Source organism: Balaenoptera acutorostrata, chromosome 8, assembly GCF_949987535.1.
Source record: "Balaenoptera acutorostrata chromosome 8, mBalAcu1.1, whole genome shotgun sequence".
NCBI lineage: Eukaryota > Metazoa > Chordata > Mammalia > Artiodactyla > Balaenopteridae > Balaenoptera > Balaenoptera acutorostrata.
The window spans coordinates 64,788,048-64,806,788 of NC_080071.1; the positions used below are offsets into that span (position 1 = coordinate 64,788,048).

Here is an 18,741-nt window from a genome sequence, read left to right on the forward strand (position 1 = left end):
ATCTGTAACGTTGTACATCCCCCTAAGAGCTCTTGGTGACTAGGTACATTGCCAATGAGCTGTAAGGAATCTTTTTTTTCTGAGCAGTAGGTCTCAACGGTGGGCCTAAAATATTCAGTAAACCGTGTTGTAAACAGATGTGCTGTCATTCTTTGTTCTCTCATTTAGAGAGCACAAGCAGAGTAGATTTAGGATAATTCTTAAGGGACCTAGGATTTTTAGAATGGTAAATGGGCATTGGCTTCAGTTAAAGTCACCAGCTGCATTAGCCTCTAACAAACAAGAGAGACAGCCTGTCTTTTGAAGCCAAGCATTGACTTCTCCTCTCTAGCTATGGAAGTCCTAGATGGCATATTCTTCCAATATAAAGCTGTTTCATCTACATTGAAAATCTGTTGTTTAGTGTAGCCACCTTCATTAATTATCTTAGTTAGATCTTCTGGATAACTTGCTGCAGCTTCTACATCAACACTTTAAAAAAATTATTTATTTATTTATTTATTTACTTTGGGCTGTGTTGGGTCTTTGTTGCTGCATGTGGGCTTTCTCTAGTTGCGGCTAGTGGGGGCTACTCTTTGTTGCAGTGCATGGGCTTCTCATTGTGGTGACTTCTCTTGTTGAGGAGCACGGGCTCTAGGTGTGTGGGCTTCAGTAGTTGTGGCACGTGGGCTCAGTAGTTGTGGCTCACAGGCTCTAGAGCGCAGGCTCAGTAGTTGTGGCACATGGGCTTAGTTACTCCGAGGCACGCGGGATCTTCCCAGACCAGGACTCGAACCCGTGTCCCTTGCATTGGCAGGGGGATTCTTAACCACTGCACCACCAGGGAAGTCCCTACATCAGCACTTGCTGCTTCACCTTGCACTTTTATGTTATGGAGATGTCTTCTTCCCTTAAATCTTATGAACCAACCTCTGCTTGCTTCAAACTCTTCTTCTGCAGCTTCCTTACATCTCTCAGCTTTCACAGAATTGAAGAGAGTAAGAGCCTTGCTCTGGCTTAAAGAAATGTGTCTCGTTTGATCCTCTATCCAGACCACTCAAACTTTCTCTGTATCAGCAACAAGGGCTGTTTCACTTTCTTATCGTTCGTGTGCTCCTGGAGTAGCACTTTTCATTTCCTTCAAGAACTTTTCCTTTGCATCACAACTTGGCTAACTCTTTGGCACAAGTAGCTTAGCTCTCGGCTTATCTCAGCTTTCCATGTGCCTTCCTCATTAAACTTAATCATTTCTAGTTTTTGATTTAAAGTGAGAGATGTGCGCCTCTTCCTTTCACTTGAACAAGTGTTCAATGGGCTATAGTAGGATTATTAACTGCCCTAGTTTCAATATGTTGTGTCTCCGGGATTAAGGAGACCCAAGGAGACGGACAGAGATGGGAATGGCCAGTTGGTGGAGAGTCAGAACACACACAACATTTATTCAGTTCCCTATCTTATAAGGGCATGTTTTGTGGTACCCCCAAACAATTACGATAGTAACATCAAAGATCACTGATCATAGATAACCATAAAAAATATAATAATAATGGAAAAGTTTGAAATATTGTGAGAATTACCAAAACGTGGCACAGAGACAGGAAGTGAGCTAATGCTGGTGGAAAAATGGCGCTGATAACTTGCTTGATGCAGAGTTGCCACAAACTTTGAATTTGTAAAAAAAATGCCACATCTGTGAAGCACAATAAAGCAAAGTGCAATAAAATGAGGTATGCCTGTATCTTGTTGCTAGTGTTGTTGTTTTTAACATTTTGCCGTAGCAAACAGAAATACTCCTGGATCATGTCCAATTTATTTATAGGGCTTGTGCATCATAGTTTGGTGTAATTTTTTTAATAATTAATTAATTAATTTATTTATTTTTGGCTGTGTTGGGTCTTCGTTTCTGTGCGAGGGCTTTCTCTAGTTGTGGCGAGCAGGGGCCACTCTTCATCGCGGTGCGCGGGCCTCTCATTATCGCGGCCTCTCTTGTTGCAGAGCACAAGCTCCAGACGCGCAGGCTCAGTAGTTGTGGCTCACGGGCCTAGTTGCTCTGCAGCATGTGGGATCTTCCCAGACCAGGGCTCGAACCCGTGTCCCCTGCATTGGCAGGCAGACTCTCAACCACTGAGCCACCAGGGAAGCCCAGTTTGGTGTAATTTTGATCGTATTTTCTATTTGGTTATCAATATTGTTTTGTTGGCATTTTAAAATAAAGTTGTTTTGTTCAAGGACAGTCAACTCCACAGTCTGTTTCCCATGTTGGTGTGGAGTGTGTGTGTGTGTGTGTGTGTGTGTGTGTTATTGCCAGCTGTGATATGGATAATAAGCTACGTGTGCCGTGATATTTGAGAGTGGGATGTATAGCTATTTAGATATACAAATAGTTTAGATTAGTTTTTCCAAAACTTACTTGTTGATATTGAAATTCTTTTCTTAGTTTTTTTGGCCAGGTCACACAGCTTCAAAACATTTTGTTTACAGTTTATCTCAGTTCATCCAAACATTTTATTACATGGAAAAACTTCATGGTTTCTGCAAGGGCATTTTCAGCATGCAATCTATCTCTCAGATAATTTATCAGAATAACAAACACAAAGTCTTAGAATTGGAGTCTGGAGAAGGCTAGAGTTTATCTTCTTCTTCTAGAGAAGTGATTGTCTGTCTCTATCATTTGTTTTCTATCTCCAAGTCATGTCTATATCCATGACATGAATAGTCTAACACCATGACAATCTAACAGGAATAATATAGCTAGTTCAGTTTTAATGTATGTGCTGCAATATAGTAAATGACAAAATTGTGCAAAAGCAAATTATATGATTTAAGGAGCTATGTGTTAGTCGTTCTTTTTGCCTCAGAACAACAAAAGGATAAAAATATTTAATGAATGCTGATCAGGGTTTAAGCTTTCTTTGTTATGTCATTAGAAATCTGAACATGCTAATATGCTGGCAAAAGCTAATATTAATTGATAAAGGTAGATTAATAAATGTTGCTAGTTATAATTATAATTAAACTAAATTGAATAGGTGGCTATGTTGGTTAATTTAAAATTTAGAAAAAATTAAATTCTCTGGTAAGGGAGGATCTCGGCCCTCTCTTGTGGAATGCTATTTCAATGTAAGAAACAAATATCTGGACCATAATTAGGTTTTGCTTTGGAGTTATACAAATAATTGTATAGAATGGCTGTATTCAAAAGTCTGTAATGTGAAGTAAGGAACATAATTCAGAACATTTTGTGCATGAGTCAATGTGTCTGTGGTTTTAAACAGACAAAAATAAAATTAAAAATTCTATTTATAACCAAGTGCCATGATTTCAAAATGCTTTTGAAGAAAATTTCAGATCGTTTTAAGTGCTTTGTTTTGGGGCTGTGGCCAAATAAATTATACAGCATCAGTGTTTTTCAGCTCCAGTTTCAAACAAAATTAATTTCTAATTAAATGTGGAATGGGTAGAGGATTGAATTTTAGTAATTTTTTGGTGAATTTTATTACTACACTTGATAAATTGATAGGGTTTGTGAGTCATTATGTTGTGGTTGGGAGTTTATTCTTTGGAGTTAGGCAAACATGCTTCCTGACCCAGTCCTGCTTCATATGACCCTGGATAAATTATTTGACTTCTACAAGCCTCAGTTCCCTCATCAGCCAAAATGGAATAGTGGCTCCTTCATAGAACTGCATGAGGATTAAACGAGATCATTCAGGTAAAGTGCTTAACAGGGTATCTAGCACATCTTGCAGGTGCTGCATAAATAATCTTTTCTTCCTCCTCCTTCTCTTTGTTATTATTATTTCCTGTGTTCTTTTTTGTTTCTCACCAAATTTGGCACTACCTAAAACATGATTTAAGATGCTGCAGTTGTTGAATTCTTAGGATATACTGAGGGTATTACAAGAAACTCATTGGATGAGAAAATTGTCCCATGGAAATATTTGAGACACAAAAGACAAGAGAAGTAGGAGAACAATAGGTATTTTATTTGAATGAATTACCTCCAAAGATGTGTGGCACCTCTCCCCATAGTTATGCTGCCAAGCTATGGAACTGGGCTTAGAGGAACTGATGCTGTTGGGACCTAGACCTGGTAGCTATGTCCTTCTTTATCTTTACATAGCAATGTCAAGTGGAAGACCGGAAATGAATTACATTGCAGACTGACCAGGATTTTTGCAAGTCAATTTTTTAAAAACAAACTATTTACAAAGTACAATGGAAAGTACTGGAAAGCCTGGAAAAGGGGACTCTGAATCCAGTCCCAAGTCACCACAGATTGGTGTGACCTTGGGCAATAAGGTCTGCCTCTTTGTTTCTACAACAATGGGTTTGAACTCCTAGATGACTTCAAAGGTAACTTCTGGCTCAAATGTTTTCTAATGCTGTATTTTCTTAGATTTTGCAGCAGTTGTACTAAGCTAATTTTTTAAGCTTTCCTCGTTCAGGGTTAACTTGTTATAAAAGCAGAAATAGGGAAGAAGACATTGGGAACAGCGCAGGGCTTGAATTCAGGGTTCCAATTCGAGTTCTTCATGTCTTGTTCTGGTGTGTGATCTTGGGAAATCCCTCTACCTAGTGTATCTTAACTCTGCTTCACATTCAATTAAACTGGGAGGAATTGTAAAACACTGATGTTGGATTCCAGTCTTGAAGATTCTAAATACTCAGCCATCAATAGATTGTTAAAGCTTTCCAGGTGATTACAATGTGCAGCCAGGATTGAGGATCACTGCAAAAACCAGGGGGCCTTAGTGTCCTTGCATCCAAGATGGAGCTCCTAAAAAGAAAAGCAATAACTGTCTTCTCTGTGTGACAGAATTGAAGATCTAATAAAATAGATAAAAGCACTTTACGATGTGTAAACACATAGTAATGATTAAAGCAGGCTTTATTAAAGGGTTTAACTATTGTTATGCAAATGCTAGGGATTAGCACTAGTATATTAATTCTGCTGTTGGGATTCTAACCTTTTATATAAAATTTACTTGCAGTCTCTAAAAGTAGTTGAGGACTTCCTTCCCCAATTAGTACATAGCAATTTACTTCTGCAGAAACTCCAAGTGCTGCTCTGTGACCCAGAGAGGGTTTAATAATGACGTGTCACCTCAGTGATTATTCTCAATAAACACAATTCTTCCAAGTTTTGCATAGCATAGTTCATCCCCACAAGTCATCACGACATGCTTGTTTATCCCTTTGTACTACAGCTTGTAAGTGCACCAAACTGGGATAAACTAGCCGAATGTTTGCATAGTGGGGAGAAAAATCAACTGTTTTAAAAATGTATCCTGTTCCTACTTAACCTTCGTTTAACATAATATCCCTTAAGAACTAAATTTTACGTGTCTCCAGTGGTTATCTTTCTTCAGATATTTTCATGCTTTGACACTATGACACATTTTTGTCTGTTCAACTATTCTTTTAGAAATATGTCAGACTTCCCTGGTGGTGCAGTGGTTAAGAATCCTCCTGCCAATGCAGGGGACATGGGTTCGAGCCCTGGTCTGGGAAGATCCCACATGCTGCGGAGCAACTAAGCCCGTGCGCCACAACTATGAGCCTGCGCTCTAGAGCCCGCGAGCCACAACTACTGAGCCCGTGAGCCACAACTACTGAAGCCTGTGCACCTAGAGCCTGTGCTCCGCAACAAGAGAAGCCACTGCAATGAGAAGCCCGCGCACTGCAGTGAAGAGTAGCCGCCGCTTGCTGCAACTAGAGAAAGGCCGCGTGCAGCAACGAAGACCCAACGTGGCCAAAAAAAAAAAAAAAAAAAAAAAAGAAATATGTCTGTGACCATTGCAGTTTTGGTAATAAATACTTTTGCTTTGCCCAGTAGTGTTGAGTAAAGTCACACCTTGACTTCTGAAATTGGCCCACTGCGGTCTGTCTCTCAGAATGAGCAGGTGTATTTAACATAGACTTGCAGACTTATTTTTCATGAACTTCAAGGCTGCCTGCTCGGCTCTGTATACTGGCTGCCTTGCAGCCACTCTTCAGGACTGAGTTTGAGGAACACAAACGCAGGGCACTTATAGTGATGGGCTCCAGAAAGGGCTGTCACTGGGTGTGTTACTCCATCCTCTGACCTGTCATGACTGTAGCCTTCATTCAGCATCTCTCTGCTCACCAGAAAATACATCTTGGCAAAAAAGAAAAGTCTGGAATCTTTTCTGTATCTGTATTTTTTTGGTGAATGATTTCTGACATTTCCCTCCGTTGTCTAAGTCTGGAAATGATCTCGAAATGGAGGAATGCTTCTTTCTTTAGGAATCCCTTCAAGTGCTGAATGTTATGAAGAAATAAGCAATTACTGATTAAACAAATAGTAAAGTTCAGTGAAGAGCTAGCTCTTTTGCAGTTAGAGCTATGTATACTGTTGCACATGCTTTTCTACTCACAAGCATATTAATGCAGTTGATAAAAAAGTTTAACCTTAAGTCAATATAAATATATACATAGTTTAAAATGGTAGGTTGACAAACTAGGGCCTGCAGGCTGCATGATTTTTACATTTTTTTTAAGTGTTGTAAAAAAAATACCAAGAATATGCGTCAGAAACCATATGGCACATAAGGTCTAAAATATTTACTATATGACTCTTTAGAGAAAATGTTTGCTGACCGCAGAACAATGCGGAAAGTACAAATAATAGAGCTCACTTATTTTTGGCTTTTACCAGAAAGTACGCTGTCATTGTGTTGAGAAGCCGGAGCTGGGGGACTGAACTAAGAACATGCAGATTATGACCCACTGAAAGGTCGGGGCGGGGTGTGGGGCACAAGTCACCCACATGGGCAGGCAGGTAGCTCTCTCAGCATCCGAGATCCCACTTTGGCGAAGTGTAATCCCTAGGGTCATGTGGATTGATGGCACAGTTTCAATACACCCACACAAAGGAAGCAGAGTCACAAGATTTATTACTTACAGATCCCAGAAGCTGGGGGTGGGAGATAATGAGCTGCGGGAAGGGCAGTCCTCTGTCCCAGGTCACCAGTGAGCAGGAGATAAAGAGGGCAGCAAGCAGCTATCACTTCTAAGAAGGTTGGGGCGGAGGTCACTGACTTTTCACGGGCTTAACTCTAAGTAGCTATGTGAAGAGGTGCCCAGGAAAAGCACCATGCGCACTTAAGGCAGGAGTCCTGAAGTCAAGCCCTTATTCACATTGTTCAGACTCTGAGTGCGAGCAGGGTTATCATACTGTAAACTGCCTCTGCAGCAAGTCAGAGAAACAAAAGTTGTTTTTCTCATCACACTTTTTCCCTTGGAGGCATTAATTTTCACTTGTAAAATCGGTCTTCACAGCCAGTCTAAAAAGAGAATGAAGAACCTCCTCTAGCAGAGTCTGTAACGGAATTCTCTGCTCCCAGCCAGCTCTCTGGATGGAGCTGCCCTTGAATCAGAGCTGCCGCCCTTTGACCCTCGTTTGTGCAGTTGCTCTCACTCCCCAGACCTCTCCTCAGCATGATCGCCATCCACCAATTTGCTGCACACCTCCTTTGACCTTGGCTTTTTGGTCAAATGATTTTTCCATTCTAATTGCTGTTGTGAATCTACTTGGCTACATTGCCCTACTTTTTCACCTGCTTTCATCTTCCAAGGACCCTCTTCTGTGATCCTTTTTTCTACCTTCTCTCCCAGAATTTCAGCCCTGTTGAGGCAGATGCCTTCCAAATCTAATATTTCTACCCTTTTACTTGCTCTCGTGCAGGCCCAGTTTCCTCACTGGTTTCAAGGCAGGTCCGGTCTGCCCCCTGCAACAAATGATAGCAAAGAGAGGACTTCTGGTGTCTTCCCTCACTGGCCCAGCTGAACCACTTCTGGGAGTAGCACGGCTACCCTTTGTGGATGCTGTTTGCACACACCCTTCCTTGTGTTCACTTCGTATCCATATCGCTTGCTGTAATTTTCTTCCCATGGACCTTCTGGCCGCTTGCTTTCACCTACGACTACAGCAGTTTTTCGCATCTACTAAGTTCACCAGGCCACTCCAGTGGTCCCTGATGCTCTTGGGATCCAGCACACATGTCTAACCAGAGCTGTTACAGCACCCAAACTTCTGGTACATTCCTCCCTTCATTCCACTCCAGCTTGCTGAATCCCTCCCTCCTACCTGTGAGTGCCCCTCTACCCAATACGCATTTATCAAATGCTGACTCCATTCTGGGTACTATGCTAGGCTCTACAGATCAGGGATGAATGAGATGCAGCTTAAGTCTCAGTGTTTTTTGACAGGGGAAAGATGATATGCACAGACATGAATATAGAGCAAAGCAGTAGATGATGATGGACAAAATTACCAAATATTATAAGCACAGAGGAGACTATTTAGAACTAGACTCTCTAACAATAAACATTCCAAGCTACCTAATGAGACTATTACTGAATCAAACAAATTAACTGCTTAAAGAATATTTGATTCTGTTCTTAACCTCCCCTTAAATATATGGTTTAAGGGCCAAACTTCTAGTACATTCTTGTCTGAGTGATTTACTCCTTCTCTGACTCACTATCTCATTTACTAATACATTATCTAGGCTCCGGTCGAGTCTGTAAACATTAAAGTTCTGTAAATAAATGCAGTTTTTGGATTACAGTGCAAAAGAAAAACATCTTTTTTTTTTTTTTTGCAAATACTTCCGCTCCTTACTAGAAATGGAATTCAGTCCTTTTCCTGTTCCCCAAGTGCATGGGATGGTGACTGCTGACTTGTTGGTATGCAGGTGGTCTGGGTAACTCACAGCTTTATTTATTGGAAGAGGCTTTGAGAGGTTGGTTGTTACTCAATTGTAAGAGATGCCTTTTAAAGAACTTTGCCTCTGGGCATCTTTTGCCTTTCATTTCCTTTTCCCTTCTCATTCCTTGTCCACCTCATTTGCCCCCAAGCCCTTTTCCGGGATTATATCATTATATCAAATATAAATTGGGAAAACCTAGCCAGGACATGCTTGTCTAGAGGGAGACGCCCCCAAGAGCACTGAGCTGCAAGTAGGAACTATGGGGAGGTGGGCATGTTCACCAGTTTGCCCCATGTGCCTCCTGCTACTGGTACCACCGCTGGTCTATTCATTCATGACATATTTTGAGAGACTTCTCTGTGCCACAAACACCACGCTAGGTTCTAGGGATACAAACTGAGCCAAAAGGAAGACTGTTGCTGCCCACATTTGGGGGAGGTAGCATCAATGACAAGTTCACATGAATAAATGTGTGATAACAAATTGATATCCTAGCTCTGATAGAAAGAGGAAGAGCCAATATTAGTGTTTAATTCTCTAACAATTCTGAGATCTCTGGTCTCTGTGTGTGTGTGTCTGTCTCGTCTCTCTCGCTCCCCCTTCCCTCTGTTAACTGGGGGTGGAGAAGACAGCTAACAATACCAAGTCCTGTCATTGCTGTGGTGCATTATACCCACATCCTTTCTCTTTATTGTGAGATTCTTGATCCCCCAGAGTAGATGGTATTATCTCCATTTTAAATACACATAACGGAGAAAGACGACATTGTTATTACTCAGACTGTCATTGGGAGGGCGAACAAGTGAATGCTTGCATTATGGGAGTTCGGGGGCAGAAATATGCCACGGGCCCTGATTTGAAACTATCGTATTTAGTTGCTGCTCATCCACCCAATTCAGGGACTTTTTTTTTTTTCATTTTTTACAGCAGTGAGAGAAAAATCTTTCTTTCTCTGCACAAGTCAGGACCAGATCTCAAAATCTGCAATGTGCCCTCTCCGATGCACGCCCGCCCACCGGTTCGACAAATGCTGGATTTCCCATGATAGCTGCCACACACTCGGTTTCTCATCTCCCTATTTCTTCCCCGCCAGAATTTCTAAATCCTTCCGGAACACGTCCAGTCATCCTTTCTGAACTTTCGAGCTCCATCTGCTTTCCGCAAAGGCCCTGGGCACAAGCCTGGGTGACAGAGGCCCGGGCGACAGAGGCCGGGGCGACAGAGTCCAGGGCGGAGGGCCCAGCTTGGGGGATCCCTGCGCCTGAGCTCTGCAAGGCCGCTGGGCGTCATCTGGCCAGCGAGCCCGCCACGCGCCAACCAGCCCTCGTTCCCCGCGCTGCCGGCGAACTGAATGAGGAGCAGTGCTATTTTTACCTCCCCGGCTGCAATCCTTTATATATCAATATATTTGCAGGAAGGAAATAAATAAAGGATTCAGAGGGAAATGCTTGGCCTAAGTTTTACCCGAGAAGGTGGCGGTTGGAACAGGAGGGGGTATGTAAGGTCTGGGGTGGTGGAAAAGGCAGGCCGATTTCTCTGGCTGGCTGTTTCCTCCAGATCATTCTGTCCTGGAAATCCCCACACTCTTCTTTCTTCCCCTCTGGCTAATCCCTGACTGCCAGCTTCCTCTCTCCCCCGCCCCCAACTCTGGAGGTGCCACCGTCACCTCTGATGCTGCATCACTCTGCTCCTTTTTTTCCCCTCTCTCCTTTCTCTTCCACAATAAAGCATGCGCAGTGCGTCGCGTGCCAGGCAACAGCATCAGCATCAGGACGCGAAGCCGCGCTCGGGCGCGCTCTCGAGGGCGGGGCGCACGCCCGCGCCGCTCGCTCCCGCTCGCCGCCTCAGCATCCTCAGCCCCAGCGGCAGCCCCCGCAGTCACTGGAGCTGCCGCGCCCGCCGCAGGGAGGGAGGAGCGTCTGGGGAGGCTCCAAGTTGGCGGAGCGACTGGGACCCCCGGACTCTTCAGCAGCCACCCCGGGAGGGGCTGAGAGGCGAGCAGGGGAGGGGGCGCCGCCCAGCCCCTAGCCCCGAGCTCCGAGCCCCCTGTCCGCGGCCGCACCATGCGCGCCGAGCCGGCGTGACCGGCTCCGCCCGCAGCCTTCCCCGCAGCCTAGCCCGGCGCTCTCGCTGGCCACACCGAGCGGCGCCCGGGAGCTATGAGCCATGAAGCCACCCGGCAACAGCTCCAGGCGGCCGCCCGTGGAGGGCTGCAGCCTCCCCCGAGCCTCCAGCTGCTCCCTCGGCGGCCCCGCCGGCCCGGCGCCCATCCGCGCCCCGGCCCGCGCGCCGCCCTGCCGCCTGCTCCTCGTACTTCTCCTGCTGCCTCCGCTCGCCGCCTCATCCCGGCCCCGCGCCTGGCGGGCTGCTGCACCCAGCGGTGGGTATGGCCCAGGTGCCCTTTGCATTGCCTTGCCCACGGGGCCCTGCAGAGGAGAGCGAAGGGCACGCGGGTCCGTGCGCTCCGGACACGTCCAGGGCTCGGCCTTTCCGAGCCTCTCTCTGCCTGCCCACCTCTCTCATTCCCAAACCGGCGTTCATTCCAGTTCACTTTTTGAAGTCCATTTTTCTGTTGCATTCACTAAATTACTGCCGGTTCCACTGGAAGGTATTCAGTGGAGGCGGGGTCCCTAACTGATGTCTGTGCAACTTGGGGAAACCGGTGGTTGGGAAATGCAGCGAGGGAGCAAGTTTTTTCTTGGGTGGTGGAGCCTGAACGTGAGTGCGGGGGGATGTGATGAGAAGAGTGGTAATGTGTTTCCTCAGATTGCCTAGTGGGTTTATTCACTGCTGTTGGAATTAAGGTGGGGGAGGGAAACTTCGGGGATATAAACCTTTGGCTTGTAATTTCTCAAAATGCTTGTCATTATAATGAACAACGAAGATAATATGATGTTCAATACATTGATGATTGGACATCAGTGACAGCAGATAGCTGCCCATAGGCAGGAAAATAAGAAGAAATTGGAAAGCTGCCAGCATCTGCACCCCTCTATGGCAAAAGATTTTTGCTCATCTCAAAGTTAAAAGAAAAGGGAATTGTCCATTTTGTTAAATGAATCGGTTAACATTCCGTGTTCATGAGTTCAGCACTCAAGTTATCTGTGGAGCGTTCTTAGCTCTCAGGTGGGATACTCCTAGTCCCATTGAGCTTCTGTAGACTCCCAAGGGGGGCAGGTGAGGGGCAGAATCCCTGAGCATGATCGTTTAATGACCCTTCCTTCAAGTCCATTCCCCCTCAGCCCCACCACCATACTTAGAAGTATAGATTTAAGACTATAAACAGTACATTGTTGTATAAGCCTTATTGGCTGATAACCTATCCAGGCCATTTCACTGTTGCAATAACTTGCTTTCCTGTGTCTCTACGCCTTACCTGCTTAAAAGTAGAAAACTTTGTTTTTGCAATTAATGGAAAAATGCATTTTAGTACTTATGTATTTATAGGGTATGTGTGTGTTTGTGTATGTTTGTGTCCCCCACCACCCCCCAACCCCAGCTCTGCATTGGAATGAAACTGCAGAAAACAATTTGGGAGTCCTGGCAGATGAAGACAACACATTGCAACAGAATAGCAGCAGTAATAGCAGTTACAGCAATGCAATGCAGAAGGAAATCACACTGCCTTCAAGACTCGTATATTACATCAACCAAGACTCGGAAAGCCCTTACCATGTTCTTGACACGAAGGCAAGACACCAGCAAAAACATAACAAGGTAGGCAGGGTCTGGGTATGCAAAAGTGGCTGCCATGAAGAGTTAGTTGTCCTTTGATTTGATTTTCTGCCAGAATCTCATTTCACAAATGTTACTGCAGCATTTTATTAGGAAACCAATTAATATTATGATAAGGGAGAAACTGGAGGGAATTAACCTGGGATCTACTGGGATAGTGTTGCTGTTTGTCTTTCCTCTCTGACACTAAACTGGAATTGGAATTTTCTTATCGCCTTATAAGTTTAGCAGCTGAAATGTGGTCCATTTTTCTTGTAGGTGCATTGAACACTGAACAGTAGTTAAGCGAATATTTTGATGGTCCTGACTTCTATCTGTGAGGCTTTATGTAAGGGTGCAGTATTCTACGTCCCATGATGAAAACTGCTTTCAATCTGCGCCCAGAAAATTGCTATAAAAAGCTGTTGGGCTGCAGATTCCCCATCAGTCTTTCACTTAGAAATTGAGTGGTTAAGTTTAAACAACCTCTTTCTTTCTTTAGTTGGTCAGTAGGAAAAACATACTTTTTTTTGGTTATATTTTCAGTAGGTAAACAATATGACATTTTAAAAGATTATGATGAATATAAACAAACAATTTATATAATATAGAGACCAGTTTTGGTCAGCACAATCCTTCAAGACTTTATCTGCATTCATTGTGAGCAGTAGCTTTACTTGCAGATTGGTTCAGAAAGTGTCACTGATTTTTAAAAAGGCATTCAGTGGAAGATGAAGGTGCTTAATATCCAGAGAGTTCAAGGGATCTTTTTTTTCCTGCTTACTAGTCATTATTTGAGTTAATAAAATTTTGGACCCCAAGCAGATGTCCACAATGGGTTATCAGTGCCTTTTTCTTTATTAGGAGCAGAAAATAGAGTCCATATGTTAAATATTTTACTTTGGACTTGTAGGATAGGAAGAAAACTTTCCTCTACACTTCTAGGTTCTTCTGGCTGGTCCAAGAATTAAATTGACATGAGACAGATTAACAGGAGAAAATCAAATTAATTTCGTATGTATACATGTGAGGGTCAGAGGCCCCACATACCTGAGAGGTTCAGAGACAGAAAGGTAAAATGAGGCGTATATGCCATCCTGAGCTAAGGAATGGCATAGGGGCCTCGGGCTTCCAAGGACAGGAGGGTCATTCATAGGACAATAAAAAGAGCAGATGTTTGGTAATTAGATGTTTGCCCTGCCATATAGATAGGGCCACTTAGATAAAATTTACCTCTTGTAATAACTCTTTTCTAGGAAAAATCCTCAATTTAAGTTCTGCTGGGTAGTTAAGGGAGGGGCAGTAGTTTCTCTTGAACCTGCAGGGTCTTGATTGTGCCTTTAGTTCAAAATAATCCTCATGCAAAAATGACACACTTTGGGGGAGGCTCGTTCTGAACCCTTACAGATTATACCTGTTCAGTTGAGAAGAACAGTCATTGTCTAAACATCTAGAATTTAAGGAAAGTATCTATGGTTTGCATCATTGTTTTTATTAGTTTTCTAAAATATGGGTAAGTGGTAACAGTATTTATTTCTATTTTACAAATGGGGAGTTAGAAATTTAAGGCCTTCAGGTGACTTTCCCAGGATTGTAAAACAGCTGATGTAAAATTCAAGAGGCCTGAATATTTAATATTTACAAGTCAGGCTTCTGAGAAAATGCTTCCTTCATATCGGATGTTATTGGAGAACTTAACTTTGCTTCACGGTGCTGTGAAGTGGCTGCTACCCGCCTTGGCTGAGATGAAGGGAACTCTTTGCTCATGGCCCTTTTCTGATCTGCTCATATGTAACTTGACAGCTTGACTCCTGGATCCTGTCTACCCGTTTGTCTTGTTGATAGGAGGAGTGGGTGGTGTCTTTAAGGAAGAAGAATCCAAGGTCCTCTTGATAAAGGCATTGAGGCCCATTTTATGGTTTTTCTACTAATTAATAAGATCCTCTATGGTTAAGTGACAAGTTCTCAAATTCCAGTGCCTTTGCATAAGGTGCTGGAGGAAGGAAAAAAATGGCCTGAAAGCCTATTTCAAGGAATGCACAAACCCTCTCGAGTTGGGACTTGAAGGGAACTTTAGTGGAACTTCTCTAATAACTCAGCTGTCGGTGGCTATGGCTAACTCCTGTCTTCTAGTCTAACCTTATTTGGTTGCTTTGTTTGGTGGGACTTGGTTTGACTACAATATATCTGATTTTTATGATAGTAAGGTTGTTAAAACTTTACCCACCACTCATGTAGAGGAATAGATTTCTTAGTAGGGAGCAAATACTTGCTGTTGGAATGATTTTACCTCTCCACTTCCACCCCCCATAGTGGTTAGGTTTCTTTTATTTAAAAAAAAAATGTTTATGTAGAAATTATATTTGAAAACATTTTTCTTCTTTTCTTATTAGTTTGATTCAACAAGTATTTGTTGCACATTTCTCACGTGCAAAGTAGTATGCTGAATATTCAGAGATAAGAGATAAGGGGTACAAGGATGAACAAGACAAGGTCTGTCCTCCAGGAGACACAAGAATGAGATAAGCAAGATTCTAAAAAGTACTCTCATACAGGGATAAACAGTGTTCTTCCTGTATGGGTTCCCTGAAATTTCCCTCTGTGTTCTATGATTTCTCTTGCACTTCTGTTTTGAAGCATCTCTTGAACTAGTTGACAAAAAGTGTTGCATATGCTTTCTGCTGTATCTTTGGATGACTTGCCTAATCATAGTGATGGGAGATACTTCTCAATTCAGCTGCTTTCCAAATGTTTCAGTAAGAGAAAAAGTATGGAATTTCATTATTTTGCTTTTATAAAAGAAGTTTTGATTTTAATATCTGTGTATTAAGTACCTTTCTTTCTCCCCTGATTTCATTGCACCCAAGCACATTTTAATGAATGCCTTAGAAATGCTGAATCACTGTGCCGTTCTCCTGGAATCCTAGATTGGGGGGTAGAGGTGGAGAGGGAAATTCCCAGATATAGGTTATAGGGCAGAGCTCCATATTTATTTCGTAAGTATTTAAAGTTGAGCAGGCCTTACTACTTTACAGTTGTGAGACTTAAGATGTTTGTTAACTCTTTCAAAATTGGTAAGTTTAAAAGCAGACTGTGCAAAGCAGGCTGTAATACTAGTGTTTCTGAAAATCTTAAAGTTTTCTCTGTCAAAGATTGTTTAGGAATCTTTTTATCTCCAGGTAGGGTTATATATAACTTATTGTCCAAACTGTGACATTTTTTGAGAGTGAAAGTAGGCACGCTTAATAATTATGCCAGGATAATTGGCATAAACCTAGATGGTCCAGAGCAGACTGGGAACATGGTCATCTCAGATCTAAACAGTTATGTTCTTTGAGTTTTGGCACTTAACCCAATTCAGGTTTCTTTATAGACAGCTTTATTTTCTGATGATTTATTGTAATTTTTTTCTTACTAACTAGGAGGTTAATTTACCACCATGTAGAAGTAATAGGGTCTGAAATGGAAACATTTCGTTTTGCTTTGTTATCAAGACTTATCTTCTTCACCTGTAGAACTTTTACAAGCATAGATGGAATTTTATGATTACTAAACATAAGCATTTTATCAACCATTAATTCAATATTTTGATAAAATATACATTTAAAAAGAGGCAGAAACAATTTAGATTAATTAATTAATTCATTCATAGATAATCCTATGAGATCTATTCCTGAGAATGTTAACAAACCTGTGGAGGAAGAAAAATAATTTTTCTTCTACCCTTCCAGGTTCTTGGCTGAGACACACCCTGTAATAAAAGACAGGTTAACAGGAGAAAATTAGAAGTTTAATGACATGTATGCCTCCTGTGTACATGGGAGAGACTCAGGAAAGCTGAGTAACTTTGAGATGGCCCAGCCATCAGCTTAAATAACTGTCCAGCTAAAGACAAGATGTTGGGGAGCCAGTGATGGGAGGCTATCAGGAAAAGCACAGTAAATGAGGGTAAGGTTGTTACACAGATTTAAATCGTTGCCTTTTACGCTGATAATGTGTTTCTGGAGATTTTGGGTATCCTCCTCTTTCTGGTACAGAGAGGGAAACACCCTTACAAATGGAGATTTCTTATAAATATAAATGTCTCTTACAGAAGAGTAACTTCTGCTTGGTTTACAGAGCTGCTCCTGTGTCCACTGTTTCTTAAAAATAACAAGCCGAAAATAATGTTTATGCCAAAGAGGCATATTTTGGGATAGTATATTCTGCTCCCCTTCAAACCTTTTCCTGAAACTTGCCTTTAGTCAAAAATTACTTGCCTTGAATCCTACTTATTTAGATTCTCTTCTCTTGCAGTTGGGAAGGGATGGAAGAGGTGCATTATGTACAGCACAGGGTCTGGGGAAAGATGAAAGTCATCTCCTTGGACTTGAGATATGGCTCAGTCTTTTGTTACCTTCCCTACTGTGCTGGGGAGTTGGACCCGGTGTATTGAATTAAGAACATACAGATTATGGCCTGCTGAATGAGGTGGCACAAGCCACCCACACGGGTCGGCAAGTAGCACCCCCAGCATCCAAGCTTCCACTTTGGGGAAGTGAAAACCACTGGGTCGTTTTGATTGAAGACACAGTTTCAATACACCCACACAAAAGAAGCAGAGTCACAAGATTTATTATTCACAGATCCCAGAAAAGGTTGGGGGGCAATGAACGAAGAGAGGGTGGGGAAGGACAGTCCTTTGTCCCAGGTCACCAATAAGCAGAAGATAGAGAGGGGAGCAAGCATCTATCACTTATAAGGTGGTTGGGTCAGAGGTCGCTAACTTTTCACAGGCTTAACTCTAAGTGATTATTTTAAAAGGCATCTGGGGAAAGCAAAGAGGGACTTATGGTAGGAATCCCAAAGTGCAGTCCTTATCTAAATGTCCAGACTCTAGGTGTGAGCAGGGTTTCCAGTCTGTAAAATGTCTCGGCAGCAACTCAGAAAAACAAAAATTGTTTCTTTCATCACACCTATTCCCACCGCCCCAGGCTGAAGAGAGAGAAGAGAGAAGTTTTAAGTAAATTTAGATCACGATGATTATCATCACTTCCTACTCTGCTTCAGGACAAAGCTGGTTCCACGTTTCTTGACCATCCAGAAGCCAGCTGCCCCATTGCTCTTGGTGTGGATCAGCAGAAAGAAATACTGGGTCCTTAGAACTGGTTGTGTGACAACTATTAGTTTATTTGGTAATACAAACTTTGGTATTGGCCTCAGCGGCTTTCCCAAGTTTTCTAGGTCTTCCTAAGCAGTCATTACAGAATTGTAGTACGTAGAATTCAGGCTTGTAATGGTTTTCCTTGTAATGCCTGGCATATAGTAGGCTGTCAGTAAATATCTGTTGAATGAATCGATGGTTGAACACTCCTATGTTAGAAAGAGTGCAGTGCTTTCTGTGAAATTTCATATTGTAATCAAATTGACATTCAAAAGCGCCTTAAGTTACTGTTAAGCATTTTTGGCACTGTGACAGAGCGGCAGGAGAGAGAATTTTGGTCTCAAGTTATTCGCACTGCATAAATCACACTTACACTACCTAAAATCATGAGAATACCTGTATTAACAATTCTTAGATTATCCCTATCACTGTCACCTACCATTAACATGGATAATCACAAGCTGGCCACGTGGGAGATTTTGTCATTGCTACTGGTTAATTCTCAATGGTGGAGCCCAAGGTGTCCACTCATATAGTTTCCAGTCAATCAGATTTACATCTGTGAGGCGTTCAGTTCTGCTTGGCCAATACCTGTTTTGAATCAGGCACTGTGCTAGACCCTGGGAAGAGCGAGGAAGAGTAACTCTCAGTCCCGACCTTTGCTCGTGACTTGCTGGGCATCAGAAACAAGGCAGCTGGCGGTGTGTGTGTGGTTCCTGTCAGTGCATTGCTAGTTGTAGGAACAAAGGGCTGTGGGGACTCAGGAAAGTCAAAGAAAACCTCAGAGAGGAAGAAACAATGGAGCTGGCCCTAAAGAGCAACTAGGAGACAAGTTTTCGGGAGGTGGAAAGAGGATGGAGGGTGGAGGAGGTGGAGAGGGGCCCACAGTCAGCAGGCAAAGGCTCTGCCCTGCTGGAGATAGTGTGGTGAGTGTGAGAAGGGGAAACCCAAGTGTGGGAAATTTAAAAGAATTGGACATCATTGTTACATTCATGGTCAATTTTTAAAAAGCTCACTTGATTCCTCTAGAAATCCAACACATGTTTGTCAGATGTAGCAGTTGAGAGTTATAATTAGTGTCTTCAAAAAGGACAAACAGCTAGTAAGTGGCAGACAGAGTCAGGATTCGAACCCAGGTCTTTTTTAAAAAATAAATTTATTTATTTA

At 42.7% G+C, this 18,741-nt stretch overlaps 1 protein-coding gene across 3 annotated transcripts in view; it reads left to right on the forward strand.

Moving 5' to 3' along the window:
• The first annotated feature begins 10,570 nt into the window (after nucleotides 1–10,570).
• ADAM23 (ADAM metallopeptidase domain 23) overlaps nucleotides 10,571–18,741 on the forward strand; it is a 166,172-nt gene continuing 158,001 nt past the window's right edge. For all 3 annotated transcript variants that reach the window (XM_007190594.3, XM_057551858.1, XM_057551859.1), the window contains exons 1-2: nucleotides 10,571–11,097; nucleotides 12,217–12,434. In XM_007190594.3, the coding sequence (XP_007190656.2) occupies nucleotides 10,884–11,097; nucleotides 12,217–12,434 (432 nt within the window). In that variant the 5' untranslated portion in view covers nucleotides 10,571–10,883. The remainder of the gene's footprint in view (nucleotides 11,098–12,216; nucleotides 12,435–18,741) is intronic.